The sequence below is a fragment of the Cyprinus carpio genome, chromosome A15 (assembly GCF_018340385.1).
Source record: "Cyprinus carpio isolate SPL01 chromosome A15, ASM1834038v1, whole genome shotgun sequence".
NCBI lineage: Eukaryota > Metazoa > Chordata > Actinopteri > Cypriniformes > Cyprinidae > Cyprinus > Cyprinus carpio.
This window is the reverse complement of record NC_056586.1, coordinates 5221501-5238718: the sequence shown is the minus strand read 5'-3', so window position 1 is coordinate 5238718 and position 17218 is coordinate 5221501. Positions and strand designations below refer to the sequence as shown.

Below are 17218 nucleotides of genomic sequence, written 5' to 3'. Positions count from 1 at the left end.
AAAAAAAAATTGTGTGTTGGCCAATAGTATGTTATAAGTAGCTGAAATAAGCACAAATGTCAGGGCATGTCAAAACAGCTCAAGGGCCCCAGAATCACCTCAGACCCCAGAGGGGTAATGATGCACTCATCTCATGACCTAATTCACTGATCTCAATTAGTGTCTAATTATATGGGTAGATTTTTTTTAAACTTTTTTTTTATTGTTTATGGTGCTAATATGACTCCACACGATATGTTGACAAACTATTGTAGAGAAATTTAAAAACATTTTATGCACAAAAATTTTATTTGTGCATATGATTGCGGTATCAGTGGTGCAATTGAAAAGTTTTAGTAATATATCACACCCATAATAAGAGATTAAACATTAGGTGAGATCAGTGAATCGGACTGGTTCATGATGGTCTTGACATCACAAACACCAGTTTTCTCTAATCATAGATTATTTTGGATTTTCTTGTTATAAAAGCTGTGTTAAATAAACACAGTTAATTAAAGCAACCAAAGAAAACACACTTTTAAAAAGTCAAGGCTCAAGAGCCCAACTAAAGCAAACACCGATCACCATTATGGTGACTTGAAATGAAAGCACAACATTTAACATCTTAATTAGAGCTTCTGTACACATGACAGTAATAAAGTCACACTGGTTAGTTTAAGCTGTTTGTGGAGCTGATAGCAGCAGACGGTTGAGTTGATCATGTTTGATCAGTTAAGCATTCTCAAATCTTCACGACTTGCTTAAAATAAAATCTGTTGATATTAAACACTTAAAGCTGCAGTCTCTAAAGCTGAGAGACTGCAACGGCTGAAGTTAAAAAAAAATCATAATTTGAGTTCTACTGAAGAAACAAAGTCACATACATCTTGGATGCCCTGGGGGTAAGCAGATAAACATCAAAATTTTATTTTTGGGTGAACTATCCCTTTAAACATTTAACTTAAATAAAAGTAAGCTGTCATGCATATTAAGCTTTTGTGCAGAGTGTGGAAGTTGAAGCGCACTTAATGCATGAGGCACCAGCGTGATCACTTCATTTTGTTCTTCAGTGGAAACAAGTAGGCTACACCATCATTTTGTTCATCCTACCCGTAGGGAGGTGACATGTGGAGATACTGATATGGACTGACCCAGGGGGCAGTACTACATATGGAATGGGTCTCTGAAGCAGGTCTTACCTTAGAGTAGGGATGGAACAACTACAAGTAGAGACTGACAGAGCGGGTTTGTCAAGGGAAGACACAGGTTTACCGAGAGGGAAACCTTACTGTGGAAGAGAACTTAAATGGGATTTCCTGAAGGGAATCAAGCCATTTGGACACCTAGCCCAGTACAGTGGCTGACTGGGACTGTGCTCTACACGAATCCCCTAAAAACTCCATAAAGTACAAAAAAGACACCCAACCAACATATAAACAGATTCTCCGAATCAAGCGGCTCAAAGGGTCCCCTCTAAAGTCCAGCCAGGACAATAAAGATATCCCATGAGGGTATAAGTGGTGTCCTAGGAGAATTCAACCTTCTGGCACCCCTCAGGAAACTAACGATCAGGTCATGCTTTCCCAGGGACTGGACGTCCACTGCATTGTGATGTGCTGCGATAGCAGCAACATACACTTACAAGGTAGAGGGTGACAGCCTACGCTCCAACCTTTCAACTCTAATCAAGCATCTCCGTGGGTCTTCTTGGTGAGAAGGACACCAATTCGTGAACAGACTCCATTTCAAAGCATAGGCATGCCTCAAAGAGGGAGTTTTAGCCTGAGCCACCTCAAAATGTCGTCATGACAAAACTTGTAGTCACCGACAAATAGGGAACTAGTTTTGCCACTTTGGGGAAAAATTTATTGGATATTATTTAAATAGTCTGTCTAATTAAAATAAACATATATAGGCCTATCATCATGTCCAGTCAGAATAAAAGCAACTCTGACTGATTATGGTTTGTCATTACAGAAATATGGAATAGGCTCTTTGTTTTTAACTATATTCTATTCATCTTTGTTAGGGAAAGAAATGCTACACCATGCTTTCATTACATGTTGCTTCTTTAGCTCAGTGAGTCTCTTTACTCTTCCATGTTTCATGCAACATCGTGTGTAAAAGAAAATAGAAAATCTATGAATTAGTAGTGAAGTTAAAAAAAGAGAGAAAAAAGAGTAATTAGCAGCAATTAAACTTGCCTGGATGAAATCAAATGAATGTGTGTTATTCATGTATTTTTCATGTGTGTACTAGAACTAATTTGAAAAACAAATAAATTGTTGACGTGTTGACATGCTTTTGCATTTTAAAACTGGTCAAATGCATACTATGTGGTATATGTGGTTTTGCAGAGGAGAATATAAGCTTTGTGCATGTTCTTTCGTTCATTTTTTGTGAGCACACTGAAAGCTGGACGAACTGCCGGATCAAAAGCTTACAAGTGGATTTGAAGTAAGTTTAATAGGATAAACCAGTTACTTAATGGAGATAATTATGTATAATGATATAATAGGGCTGCATGATATTGGGGAGAAACACTTGTGTGCGTGTGTGTGTGTGTGTGTGTGTGTGTGTGCGTGCGTGTGTATATATATTATAATAATTGGATAATTCATAAATGGGTTTACCTTTTACAAGTATAAATTCAAACCTCTTTCAGTAACCATTTTGTAATAAAAAAAAAAAAAAACTATTTCAAATATATTGTAATAATAAAATATTGTAAAAAAAAAAAAAAAAAAAAAAAAAACGAATTTGTAAAATAAACTAAAATAAAAAAGTAAAATTGGAATACTAATATTTACATATTAGTTTCTTCATCTTTTAAACAATAATTTTGCACACAAATAAAAATATCTGCTGCCGGTTTCAGAGTAAAGCTTTGTGTCCATTAACACGCATACAGCCCATGGTATCAGCATCTCAGAACAGCTTGATTCACTGTAAATGAACCAATCCACAATTTAACAATTGCACTAAGCCATATTGCCATATTGATTTTATTTTAAAATACAGTATATTATGCAGTCCTTCATGTGATTTAAAATGAGGTTATGCTGTGAAGAGCAGTAAATTTCTAAACACCAGTTAGATTGTTGTATAAAGAATGATTTAGTGATTGATTTTATATTATAAATTCCTTGTCTATAAATTAGTGCTGGTAAATATCTGTGTAAGTATGGGCAAATAATTCTGGGCATTTTCTTCAAAAATGTATTTATTTATTTATTTATTTATTTTTACTTTCTTTTTCACTTTGAAAGAATAACACAGCAAGACCAGCGTTCAAATAAATACATATATATATATATTTTTTTGTTTTATATAGATGGAGTCTCCATTGCCTGCAGTCAACTTCACAACTTTCAGCAGTTTCACCATAAAACCAGACACTAGTAATACAACACAAGATTTTTGTGATCTTCCAGCTAACGAGGTTTTTATATTTGCATATTCACTACTGTTTCTCGTCAGTCTGGTGCTAAACTGCATCACCATGCGGGTGTATTTCTGCACCAATCAGCGTGTCCAGTCCAGTGTTACAGTCTACATGAAGAACCTGGTTGCAGCTGACTTTTTCCTTTGCCTTTGTTTACCTTTGCGCATTGCTGCCTACGCTTATAATTCAGCGATAATGGGCAATATTTACTGCAGCTTTGGAGCAGCAGCACTCTATATAAACATGTATGCAAGCATTTTCTTCATGGACTTTATTGCTGCAAACAGGTATACACCAAATGTTTGTCATTACCTAATTTCTCATGGAAAAAAATGTGCAATTTTCTTTTCCAGAAACATTATCATTTGTAATGAATTTTAAGTTACATGGCAATTAAAACTCAGCCAATTGGTTTAAAACAACCTGGCATCAGAACAGAGTTTCCAATGGGCCACTAAGTGAGCAAAGATGGCAGATCTTAAATTGATGTCCCAAATGCTCTCAAAGTCCTTATAAGTATACACATCGGAGATTTGAAGGCTCCAGTACATTTCAAGTGAAGTCAAAGAACATTAAAAAAACAAAAAAAAACAAAAAATCAAAACAAAACAAACATACCACATAGTCAGAATAGAACAGTAAACACATAAAACAAAACATAAAATCAAAACAATGCAAACAGCTCTCATACTGAGTTAAATGCCAAGGAGTGGAAATATGTTTCGAAACTAGATTCAAAAGCAGAAAGTGTTTTGGCCTGACTAACATCGAGAGGCAAATTATTCCAAAGTTTTGGGGCTGCAACTGCAAAAGCACTGTCATCCCTGCTTTTCAGCCTTACTCGAGGGACTACAAAAGGAAATGCTAAGCAGACCTAAGTGCTCTTGATGGAGCATGTGGATGTAATAAATCAGAAAGATTCAGTATATTGGTGCTAGTCCATTTAATGATTTGAATATACAAATACCACAACGTCTGTTGTTCCTTCATTGAATTTTAAATACACATAAAACAAACAATTATTTAAAATCCACAACAAATACTAACTAAGGTACTATGGAATTTGGATCTTTCCATTTCAAAGGCAGATAAAGTTGTGTATCATCTGCATAACAGTGAAATGAGATGACATACTTCCTGCAAATTAACCTTAAGGGAAGCATATATAAAGAGAACAGGACAGGTCCAGGAATAGAACCTTGCGGGACTCCACTCAAGAGAGACACAAAATCCCATAGGAAGACAGAAAAAAACAGAAGAACTTAGAATACACACCAAGATCGAAACCACTCCAAAGCAGTCCCTGTAATGCCAACAATGTTTTAAACAAGAAATCAGAATGTTATGATCTACAGTATCAAATGCACCCATAAGACATAAGAGCATGAGAACTGACTCAAGTTATTAGCCACTGACTTGAGTCAGTGTCTACTAACACGTCATTAAAAACTTTTACCACGACTGCTTCAGTGTTATGAAGAGATTTAAGCCCAAATTGGAACACTTCTTGAAAACCGTGTTGAATTTGGCAAGAACAAAGCTCTCCAATCTTGACTTTTTGATCAGCAGTTCTACTATTGCATGTTAAAAATTCTGGGGTACAGCACATGAAACAAATATTTATTTGAATTTTAGGTCCAATAGTTTTTTTATTAACAGTGTCTATGCAACAAGCAAATAACTGCCCAGGGAAAAAACCTCCAGTGACATCATTTCAGACAAAATCAGGACAAAAGGTTTATTTGGGGATTTGTATTTCTGAACCTTTGTAATACTATTTTTTGTACCTTTGCACAAACATGAACATGATGGAGAGCTGCTTTATTGCAGAAATTTAAGTTATACTTCTGACCAACGCAATCTACCAAGACCAGTGCAAATTAGCAACTATTGCAGCCATGTCGAGTGCAAAATGGGTTAAGACATGCTTGTCAAATAATTACCTCATAAAGCAGATTCTGAGAGGACCTTGTGAAAAAGACCTGGAATTTGAAAAAAAATACATATGCATGTGGTTCTGAGGAGTTTGATATTGAATACGATTAAATCCCAAAGCATGTTTTAACAGGCCACAGATCTGTCCCTCCACAAGCAGACAGCTTGTGACTATCAGCTGTCGCGTATTATCAGTGGCCGTGGAGCCATATATGTGGTTAAAATGTGGCAGGGATAATAAGGTAGAATGTAGGGCAGTAGCTCCCCCTAGAAAAGGGCTTCCCCTCTGTTCAGTTGTTTTCTGCCAGCCAACTTTTTCAGGGCATAGAACAAACTGACTCCCCCTACAGTATTGGGTCCTTATCTTTGTTCTTACTTAATCACCTTGCATCTTCACAAAATGCATAGGTGTTGCTCTGGCTTCTTTGCAACTCCAGGGCATCCATGTTGTTATGGGAAGCATGACAACGAAGTTGAGGATCCAAATTTAGTTTTTTTTTTTTAAAAGTGCATAGTCAAAACAGGCAGGGTCGAATACCAGCAAAGAATAACATTCAGGGTGAGACAAAAGAGTAATCCAGAAAAAAGGCAAAGGTCAGGGCAGGCAGCAAACAATCAAAAAACAGGTAAACAGTCCAGTCCACTGCCTGGTTGGTGCAGTGCTGGAGTACCCACAGGAGTGCCTTTCAGCAGGGCTACACTGGGCATATGGCACCTATTTAAGGTTAGCCATGTACCATTGATGGAGCATGTTAAAATGGAGTAAAAGACCAACTGAATTAAAGGTATTTAAAATATTGCTAAAAATAAAAATGATCACAGGGTTAAACTGTGCTGTTGTTGGCTGCCTCAACAACAACAATAAACTTAAGGAATTATTTAAACTTGTTTTGAGCATCATCAAATCTGAAAATGTCTGTATATGGCACCTTATCTCTTGCATTTTATTCAAAGACTGACAAGTGAAAACATGCATGACTTGCAGCACTTAAATTACCCCCCCCCCCCCCAAAATGGTATATGTGTGCTCTTACTTTGTGGACCCCCCCCCCCCAAAGCATACCCTGATCGGGAGCAGTATGTAGAATATGAGCACCACTTCATGTCATCTACCAACTCATTAAATTTGATGGGTGAGGCACTGACAAAACTTTGATTGGTGAGGCACTGAGAAAAGACAGTCATTGTTACACTGTAAAATTATGATTTAACATTACATTATTGGCCCAGAAAATGTTAATTTGACTAGAAACAATGGAGACTGGAAATGAAAAGTCATAAATACCAGTATGATTTGTACAAAAAAGGTTGATAGTAAGGGAACTTATTATTGTTTTATTGTTAAGAATTTAAGGCCTGCCACTAAGTGTAGCCAAATAGTTGAAGGTAGTTGAAAGTAGAGGTTGACTAATTGATCAGTTAATTAGTTTTCCTGATTATTTAGCACCGATAGTCAATTGCTGGAACTACTGGTTATCAGCCAAAACCCATATCAATAGTTTTTTTCAGGTTACGTTTGTTGCTGGAGTGGCTGAGAAGAGTCCACTGTCATTATACATTTGTTGACTAGATGCTGCATTAGTAGAGAAAGAACAGCAGTATGTTTACTGTCAAAGCTGAGGATGCAAACGTTGTTTTAACCACTTGAGGAAGGCTACAACCAATGTGACCAAAACACATGCAACTCTGACCCAAAAGTTCAATATCACATTTGTCAAAATTTTGATTCAATTTTAAAAAGTATGGTTCAGTTTTATTTTATTTTATTATTATTATTTTCCTGTAATAAAGTTTAGCACTATTTTAGTTTTCATTAATTATCCATTTAAAAAAAACTATCAAAATATCAGTTGATTAATCAGTCATCGGCCAGTGTTGTCCAACCTAGATATGGGTATCTGTAAAATCCACTATTGTTCGACTTCTAGTTGAAAGATTGTAGGATTAAACCGGAAAGGGTGTGATCCATGAGAGCATTGTGACTGATCCAAGTTCTCTCCAAGTGCAAACCCATGACACTCCAAGAGGACAGTCCCTATGATAATATACAAAAAAGCATTAAAGTATTATGCATAAAAATATATTATACAGTTTGTATACATGGTTACATATACAATTTTTTTTCAGGTACCTAAAGATTGTCCAGCCAGTGGAAACTCATGTTCTACAGACAGTTCGTACTGCCCACTACATTTCTGCAGCAACTTGGCTGTGCTTGTTAGCCGTGGCTTCCATCTACTTGATCCTTTTTATGCAGAACTTCTGGGGTCAAATGCCTGATGCGTTTACCTGTGAATCCCAGCACAGTTCCCAGCTCAGTGTGACCTACAAAATCATCCACTGTGTGACCTTTGCTGGCTTCATTTTTGTCCTGGTATCTCTGATTCTTCTATACTGGAAGACTCACCAAAAGCTCAGACAAGTTCAGTCCTCTTCAGAGGTCAGTTCCAGAAGCCAAACATTCAAAACAGCTAAGAACAACATGCTAGTGCTAGTGGTCATTTTCTGTGTGTGCTTTGTTCCCTATCACCTGGTGAAACTGCCATACATATTCATTGAACCCCTGCTGCATGATTGTACAGCAGCCCAGCCATTCTACATCCTTAAGGAGATCACTATCGTGCTCGCAGCACTAAACGCCTCCTTGGATCCACTTATGTACTTTTTCTTTTGCAAGACCTTCAGATCACAGTTTAACTGTACTACAAGGACTCGCCAACCTGTCCATGAATGAGGACTTTATGGTTTTTGTATTATTGTGCTTTGTGATGTGCTTCCCCTTAAGAAAAAGAAGTTTATTCAAGTTTGCTATTAGTATTCTTCTTTTAAACTAAAAATAGGAAAGTATGCTTTAAGTTTACTTTTTACGTACTTCTCAGAAATGGGCTTTATGTACTTCTCAGAAATATACTTAAAATGACATTGAAGTATACTTGACTTATACTTACAAAAAGTCTAAATATACTTGAACTTTACTTAAGTATACTTAATAAAATAAACTTGAAGTATACTACTTTTTGGTAAGGGTCTCTATTGTTTTGCAATTGCCAGAGGATATGAGTACCTTTACGAAAAAGAAAATTGGTGTAAAGAGAGTGAACTTGCAAGAAATTGGTGGCTTTTTTAAATTTGTGGTTCCCGCTGAGGTTCCTTTTTATACGCTAGGCTGCCTCCCCTGATCTCAGGGTATTCTCAAGCAGGCGGTCCCCCTAAATCCCACATGCTTTGGACTGTCTCCCCTGTGTTAGGGTTTCAAGTAGATGGTTCAATGTCTTAGGAACATAACTCTATGAGAACTGTTGTGTTACAAACTTGACAGAATCGGATGTCCCTCCTTTATATTAGTGCTGGTTGAGTTCCCATTTCCCCTAAGTTATTTTAGCTGTCCAAAGCATCACTTGAGTTCCCCGCTTTAAATCGGTGTAGGTTTGCCACTATTTTAGGTGCTTTCTCACCAGGTGCACAGGCATGCACCAGGGCATGGCGTAGTGGGTATTTCTTTCCCAAAAGTTTTCCCTAGAGGATGCAGTGCATTGTATGGGTTGTCTGGATGCGAGTTGTGCTCTTGCAACAACACAACAGGAATGTGTTGTGGTGCTCTTGAGGACAAGAGAAGAAAGAAGATCTTTTGAATGTGAGTAGTCAATATCCAATGGCAAATGTCAACTTATTTGATTGATGATGATCTTTGAACTTTTGTGACCTTCGTGACCTTGGGGGCCACCCACGTCGTGTTCACTTTTGACCTCATATAAATTTCCTGATGTCAATATGTCATATGGTTTTAGCATAATTGGAATACCAGCATTTATCCAGCATTTGCCTAATGTATCCTCCAGGGACTCGATGTGAAGAGTGATCATTTTCGAGTAGTGACAGGCCATAAATTAACTTTTTAGCAGGCATATGCTGACCACAGATTTCATCACAGGGTGTGTTATGGTCTCTCTCTCTCTCTACGGGGATGTGAGCAAGATATTGGTTGGTTTTAAGAACAATATCAAAATAAGTAAAACGATTTTCACAGATATGCTGAATCACAATATGTGCGCGTACACACACACACACACACACAAATGTCTGGTTCATTATCCTTGAGGGGACTCTCCATAGGTGAAATGGTTTTCATACTGTACAAACTGTATTTTCAATCGTCCTACACAAACCCTACACCTAAACCTACCCCTTACATGAAACTTTCTGCATTTTTAAATCTAAAATAACAACAACAACAACAAAAACACCTCAATTTAGGTCCCCACTGCAACACAAGTCCCCATGACTTGGTGTGTATTTAGGTTCTATGTCCCCACCAGTGTAGAAAAACCTGTACACACACACACACACACACACACATGCACACACATTCAGTCATCAGAGGAAAAGGGTCTTATTCTCTTCTTTTGAATGAAATGAATATAAATAGATTATGTGATCACACATGATATGAAACAAAGCAAAACAATTATACTAGTATTGGCATAACTAAAAATTTAAAATCGTCTTACATTTTTCAAGGATCAGGAAAAAAGAGATTGTCATATAAGAAAAAGTTATTGGTCAATTGTAATGAGGAACCAGCAATGTCAAAATAAGTTAAGGGGGAAAAAAATTAAAATAACCGTCCAAACAATAAGGGATACTGTGGACCCAGACATGTAAAATTTCCTTGTTTTACGGAGGCTTTCCTTAGTCATAATAATTATGATACTGTATCAACCCCTAAAACTACCCATCACAGTAAACTTTCTGCATTTTTATGTTTTAAAAGCTGTTATGATCATGGAGACAACTTTTACTCAGGTCAATTATTTGATGTATTACTACACAACAAGGGGGTACATGAACCACACACATACAACAAGGAACCACACACACGCACAGGTTGGTTTTTATGTTTTTTGGGAACACTCCATAGATAAAATACCTACACTACAAAAAATTATTAAATAAAAAAACACATAACATTGTGAACTATGACTCCTGATGTCCTACGGTAGAAAATACCTTCACTGTTAAAACTTAGTATACAATATGTTACATTTAAACTTACATTTTAATGTCTTGTGTACAGTATATGACTCTGTTTACAGGTGCATCTCAATAAATTAGAATGTCATGGAAAAGTTCATTTCAGTAATTCAACTCAAATTGTGAGACAGACTGAAGTAGTTTAAGTCTTTGGTTCTTTTAATTTTGATGATTTTGGCTCACATTTAACAAAAACCCACCAAATCTCAACAAATTAGAATACTTAATGAGACCAATATTTTATTTATTTATTTTTTTTGTGAATTTTTAGCCTTCTGGAAAGTGTTCATTTACTGTACATGTACTCAATACTCGGTAGGGGTTCATTTTGCTTTAATTACTGCCTCAATTCAGCGTGGCATGGAGGTGATCAGTTTGTGGCACTACTGAGGTGGTATGGAAGCCCAGGTTTCTTTGACAGTGGCCTTCAGCTCATTTGCATTTTTTGGTCTCTTGTTTCTCATTTTCCTCTTGACAATACCCAATAGATTCTCTATGGGGTTCAGGTATGGTGAGTTTGCTGGCCAGTCAAGCACACCAACACCATGGTCATATAACCAACTTTTGGTGCTTTTGGCAGTGTGGGCAGGTGGGCTGGAAAATGAAATCAGCATCTTCAAAATCTGGTCAGCAGAAGGAAGCATGAAGTGCTCCAAAATTTCTTGGTAAACGGGTGCAGTGACTTTGGTTTTCAAAAAACACAATGGACCAACACCAGCAGATGACATTGCACCCCAGATCATCACAGACTGTGGAAACTTCTATGAGTTCTTGTTCTCCTTAGCCCAGGTAAGACGCCTCAGGAGTGGCTTAACAAGAGGAATACGACAACTGTAGCCAAATTCCTTGACACGTCTGTGTGTGGTGGCTCTTGATGCCTTGACCCCAGCCTCAGTCCATTCCTCACTCAAATTCTTGAATCGATTTTGCTTGACAATCCTCATAAGGCTGCGGTTCTCTCGGTTGGTTGTGCATCTTTTTCTATTACGCTTTTTCCTTTCACTCAACTTTCTGTTAACATGCTTGGATACAGCACTCTGTGAACAGCCAGCTTCTTTGGCAATGAATGTTTGTGGCTTACCCTCCTTTTGAAGGGTGTCAATGATTGTCTTCTGGACAACTGTCAGATCAGCAGTCTTCCCCATGATTGTATAGCCTAGTGAACCAAACTAAGAGACAATTTTGAAGGCTCAAGAAACTTTTGCAGGTGTTTTGAGTTGATTAGCTGATTAGCATGTCCCCATATTGTAATTTGCTGAGATAGTGAATTGGTGGGTTTTTGTTAAATGTGAGCCAAAATCATCACAATTAAAATAATCAAAGACTTAAACTACTTCCGTCTATGTACACTGAATTTATTTAATACATGAGTTTCACAATTTGTGTTGAATTACTGAAATAAACTTTTCCATGACATTCTAATTTATTGAGATGTACCTGTATTTATATGACTTATATGATTGAACTTTTCTTATTTCTACAAACAATTAATGCCACTTTTGCCAAACAAATTATAACTACACCAGATAACACATCACTTTTCCTTCAGAATTAATTTCAAATTCTTTTCCATGAGGTGTTTAACATTCACCGGGTAGGCCTGCATGTATTAATTCCAGCTTCACTGTTGAAACCAGTATGTGTTAAATATATCTTATGTTATTAATATGTTTTTTAAACACACAATATCCAGGTTTCCAAATGAAGCTCCATACTAAAAAAAGAAAGGAACATGTGAGGATGCTTAAACATGTTTTATTCAATATTTTTGCAAGAGTACCATAGTTTCATGCTGTTTTTAGAAAGGCTTTTCTAATGGTTTAGATGCATCAGAATCCAGATTTTCAACAACTAACATGAAATTAAAGAATTTTATCACCTTTGTTTCAACTGTTTATTTCCATTTTTGTCAGGCTTTTTGTTTCCCCATGTGCTCCCCATGTCCACACTTTATCCATATCCTGTTTCCTTTCCTTATCCTATCCTTATTATGTTGATTTGAATCCAGTTGTGTTAATTATCTCATTTAGTTTGATTATTTAAGCCCTGTGTTTCCCTGAGTCTAGTGCCTGTTAGTAATGTCAGTGTTGCGTTCCTGTATGTGTGTGTGTGTGTGTGTGTGTGTGTGTGTGTGTGTGTGTGTGTGTGTTGTGCGCTGCGCGTGCGCGTGTTTATGTTAAGTTTATGCCACGTTCAATTGTTTGAGACAGAGTACAACAAGCACAATGTCCCTGGAGTATTGAGTTTGAATTATTAAAGACTGTTTATGTTAAGTTTATCCTCGTTCCTTCGTTTGCCACAGAGCTCAACTGTGACAATTTTCTTAGGTTATTATTACTTTTTTGACTCATGTAAATAGATATAGAATAAACCTTATTTTGTCTATGCTTTTCCCCTATACAGACCCTGCAGATAAAATCCAAACATAATTTTCATAGGAATTACGTAAAACACATGTAAATTCAGGAGGCCTTGTTACCCAGAAAGCGGATACAGATCATATAAGAAAAGTGCCGCAATACATACAGAATACAGAAACCCCCCTCTTGACCTATTGTGACTGCCTTTATACATATAAAATATACATATACACACATCTCTTTAATTGATCACCTAAATCATCCAAAGATTCAGAGAATCTGGAACAATCTCTGTGCGTAAGGGTCAAGGCCAGAAAACCATATTGGATGCCCGTGATCTTCAGGCCCTTAGACGGCACTGCATCACATACAGGAATGCTACTGTAATGGAAATCACAACATGGGCTCAGAAATACTTCTAGAAAACATTCCACCGTGCCGTTCGCCATTGCCGGCTAAAACTAAATATGTCAAAAAAGAAGCCATATCTAAACATGATCCAGAAGCGCAGGCGTTTTCTCTGTGCCAAGGCTCATTTAAAATGGACTGTGGCAAAGTGGGAAACTGTTCTGTGGTCAGACAAATCAAAATAATTTGAAGTTCTTTTTGGAAAAAAACTGAGGACGCCATGTTATCTGGACTAAAGAGGACAAGGACAACCCAAGTTGTTATCAGCGCTCAGTTCAAAAGCCTGCATCTCTGATAGTATGGGGTTGCATGAGTGTGTGTGGCATGGTCAGCTTACACATCTGGAAAGGCACCATCAATGCTGAAAGGTGTATCCAAGTTCTAGAACAACATATGCTCCCATCCAGACGTCATGTCTTTCAGGGAAGGCCTTGCATTTTCCAAACTGACAATGCCAGACCACATACTGCATCAATTACAACATCATGGCTGCGTAGAAGAAGGTTCCGGGTACTGAAATGGCCAGCCTGCAGTCCAGATCTTTCACCCATAAAAACATTTGGCGCATCATAAAGAGGAAGATGCGACAAAGAATACCTAACGGCAGTTGAGCAACCTAGAAGCCTTTATTAGACAAGAATGGGACAAAATTCCTATTCCTAAACTTGAGGCAACTTGTCGTCCTCAGTCCCCCGTCCGATGTTTTGCAGACTGTTATAAAAAGAAGAGGGGATGCCACACAGTGGTAAACATGGCCTTGTCCCAACTTTTTGGAGATATGTTGATGCCATGAAATTTAAAATCAGCTTATTTTTCAATCAGAACATGACACAATGAACAAGAGGAACCAATAGCAAGACGACAAGAGGGTAAGGGCAGCATGACACAAACACCATAAATCAAACTACAAAATAAAAGACATGAAAACAAGAACATGAAACGGTCAAACCCCCAAACAGACATTACAGTATCTAAAAACAAATATGGTTAGTAGGACATAAATTGTACCCTTAATCTCTACTGCACGTTTTCAATCAAGTCAATGAAGACCCTTAATAAAGGGGCTTTATACAGTACAGAATTGTTTTCCGAAGAATTTTGAATAATAATAATAATAATAATAATAATAATAATAATAATAATAATATTGCAGTAATATAATATATAAATGACATATAACATAGAAATAAAAAAAATATATATATTTAAATTAGAATTAAAATTTCGATGTAAAGCAGCTCTGAAAAGAAATGGAGTGTATATTTAATCTAAGTGCAAGTAAACCTAATTTGTTGGCAGAGGGTATTTACAGTAACTCTGCCCAATGCCTGGCTGCAATAAACAGCATTGCAAAAGATACCTGTTTATCGGCAGTATCAGTGGTGTAGCAAGTAAAGCACAAAGTAATAGGTTGTTTGCACATGACGTCATTGCTGTGACGCAAAATGCAGCTGGATGGCAGGAAGTGATTTTTCTATATACGAATCGTTAGCAGAAACTCAAAATGCCTATGTTTTGCATTGTTTATTAATGGTCAAATGGAGAAACCACAAGGAGCTTTTATCGTGTATGAAAATTTGGGGGAGGCAAGAAATTGACTGAAATACACAGGTAAAGGTGTTTTGTAAACCTGCGTCTGTGGTCGGGAGGAGCTGAGTCGGATAATGCTTGTGTGTGCAAATGGTTAATATAAGATATAATAATATATTAAGATATTAATAAAGAAATGAATAGATACAGGGCTGTCAACTCTCAGGCATTTAGGATGAGACAGTCATGTAGACATGATGTAAATACGATATTTATATGTCCAAGCTTAGAAAGGCTTCATTGATAATAACAGAACATTGTGATTGCGATAAATTGAAGCACCTATTTGCTCACTTTATAGGCTATAATCAATACAAAATTTGAATAAAAGTTTTATTTTACATGCTGCTAACAGGACCAACAGCCACATACCCTGTACATGCAGCAAAGTTTCAGGAGTGACATATACCCCACATGCCTCAATTAATATAGGATTGCACTTTCAAAAAAGTAGCTTGTTTGCCCAATCAGGGTTAGTTGCTTAGCCTATTTCCACTGCCATCGAGCAGCCAAACAGGCAAGTATTAAATTTCAGATGAAAAATCGCTTCTCTTCATAACATAAGGATCACATATGTTGTGATTTTCTGTTTATACCTTTTTCTTGTAATTGTGTCTAAACCAGTACTTATGGCTTTCCTCCATCTCATCCATTCTGCTTTTCACTTCCTGCCCATCATCTGAATTTAGCGCGTCATCAGTATCACGTGATTGCAAACAAGCTATTCATGTGTCCGACCCGAGTTTGAATTCGCCTTTTGCCAAACTCGTTCTTCTCCTTTTAATAAAAATAAAGGAATTTTTGAAAAAAGTGGAAAATTTTGGAAATAGAATGCCTCATTAATAATAACAGTGTTACCTGGGTATGGTTAGGCACTAGGTGTAGGAAGGACTTTATTGTCCCAGTAAGGCAGCATTTTTTATAAATAATAATAAATATGAATTTACATGTTATTACATACTGTTTTATAATGTACTACAGTACTTAAGTATAAATATCTGCCACCTAACTACTATTTACACTAAGCCTATTTCTAAAGAAAATAATGCTATTTTAGTGTAAACAAAATTTATTATCATTTGCACTTAGTGTAACTACAATATATCACTTTTTCCACTTAGTGTAACTGCCAAAATGAAAATAATAGGCCTAGCATTGTTCAGATAAAGACAGCTCAGTGTTGATTCAGTTTTGTTCAGTGGGCAAAGTTAATTAATCATGAAATGAGTTCAATTGGGATAATATTGCATTGTTTACTAAGAATGAACGTTATTAACAAGTCTTTGTAAAAATAATAATAATGTTTTAGCACATTTATTTGTAAAGGATCAACCCAAGTGTTTATCAGCGCTCAGTTCAAAAGCCTGCATCTCTGATAGTATGGGGTTGCATGAGTGTGTGTGGAATGGTCAGCTAAACATCTGGAAAAGGCACCAATCAATGCTGAAAGGTGTATCAAAGTTCTAGAAAAAACATATGCTCCCATCCAGACGTCATGTCTTTCAGGGAAGGCCTTGCATTTTCCAAACTGACAATGCCAGACCACATACTGCATCAATTACAACATCATGGCTGCGTATTGGTAGACTGACGGTTCCCCCCGGGTACTGAAATGGCCAGCCTGAGTCAAGATCTTTCACCCATTAAAAACATTTGGCGCATCATAAGAGGAAGATGCGACAAAGAATACTAAGGCAGTGGAGCAACTAGAAGCCTTTATTAGACAAGAATGGGGACAACATTCCTATTCCTAAACTTGAGCAACTTGTCTCCTCATTCCCCAGGACGTTTGCAGACTGTTATAAAAAGAAGAGGGGATGCCACACAGTGGTAAACATGGCCTTGTCCCAACTTTTTGGAGAGTATTGTTGATGCCAATGAAATTTAAAATCAGCTTATTTTTCAATCAGAACAGGACACAACCTCCCCTGAACAAGAGGGGAACCAATAGCAAGACGACAAGAGGGTAAGGCAGCATGACACAAACACCATAAATCAAACTACAAAATAAAAGACATGAAAACAAGAACATGAAACAAAACCCCAAAACAGACATTACAGTATCTAAAAACAATATGGTTAGTAGGACATAAATTGTACCTTAATCTCTACTGCACGTTTTCAATCAAGTCAAATGAAGACACCTTTATAAAGGGCTTTATACAGTACAGATTGTTTCCAAGATTTTGAATAATAATAATAATAATAATAATAATAATAATAATAATAATAATAATATTGCAGTAATATAATATATAAATAACATATAACATAGAAATAAAAAAAATATATATATTTAAATTAGAATTAAAATTTCGATGTAAAGCAGCTCTGAAAAGAAATGGAGTGTATATTTAATCTAAGTGCAAGTAAACCTAATTGTGTTGGCAGAGGGTATTTACAGTAACTTCTGCCCAATGCCTGGCTGCAATAAACAGCATTGCAAAAACGATACCTGTTTATCGGC

At 36.7% G+C, this 17218-nt stretch overlaps 1 protein-coding gene across 1 annotated transcript; it reads left to right on the top strand.

Annotated features, from left to right (window-relative positions):
• The first annotated feature begins 3338 nt into the window (after positions 1-3338).
• Positions 3339-8222, top strand: si:dkey-83h2.2 (P2Y purinoceptor 14). Its single transcript, XM_042771848.1, has 2 exons — positions 3339-3714; positions 7490-8222. The coding sequence occupies exons 1-2, from the start codon at positions 3485-3487 to the stop codon at positions 8094-8096; spliced, it is 837 nt and encodes a 278-aa protein (XP_042627782.1). The 5' UTR covers positions 3339-3484; the 3' UTR covers positions 8097-8222.
• The last annotated feature ends 8996 nt before the right edge of the window (positions 8223-17218 follow it).

Bases quoted from the DNA above. Each gene is read 5' to 3' on its own strand.
- si:dkey-83h2.2 (XM_042771848.1), top strand. From the start codon at position 3,485: ATGCGGGTGTATTTCTGCACCAATCAGCGTGTCCAGTCCAGTGTTACA. The intron at 3,715-7,489 runs GTATACACCAAA...ATTTTTTTTCAG, and splicing joins GACTTTATTGCTGCAAACAG to GTACCTAAAGATTGTCCAGC.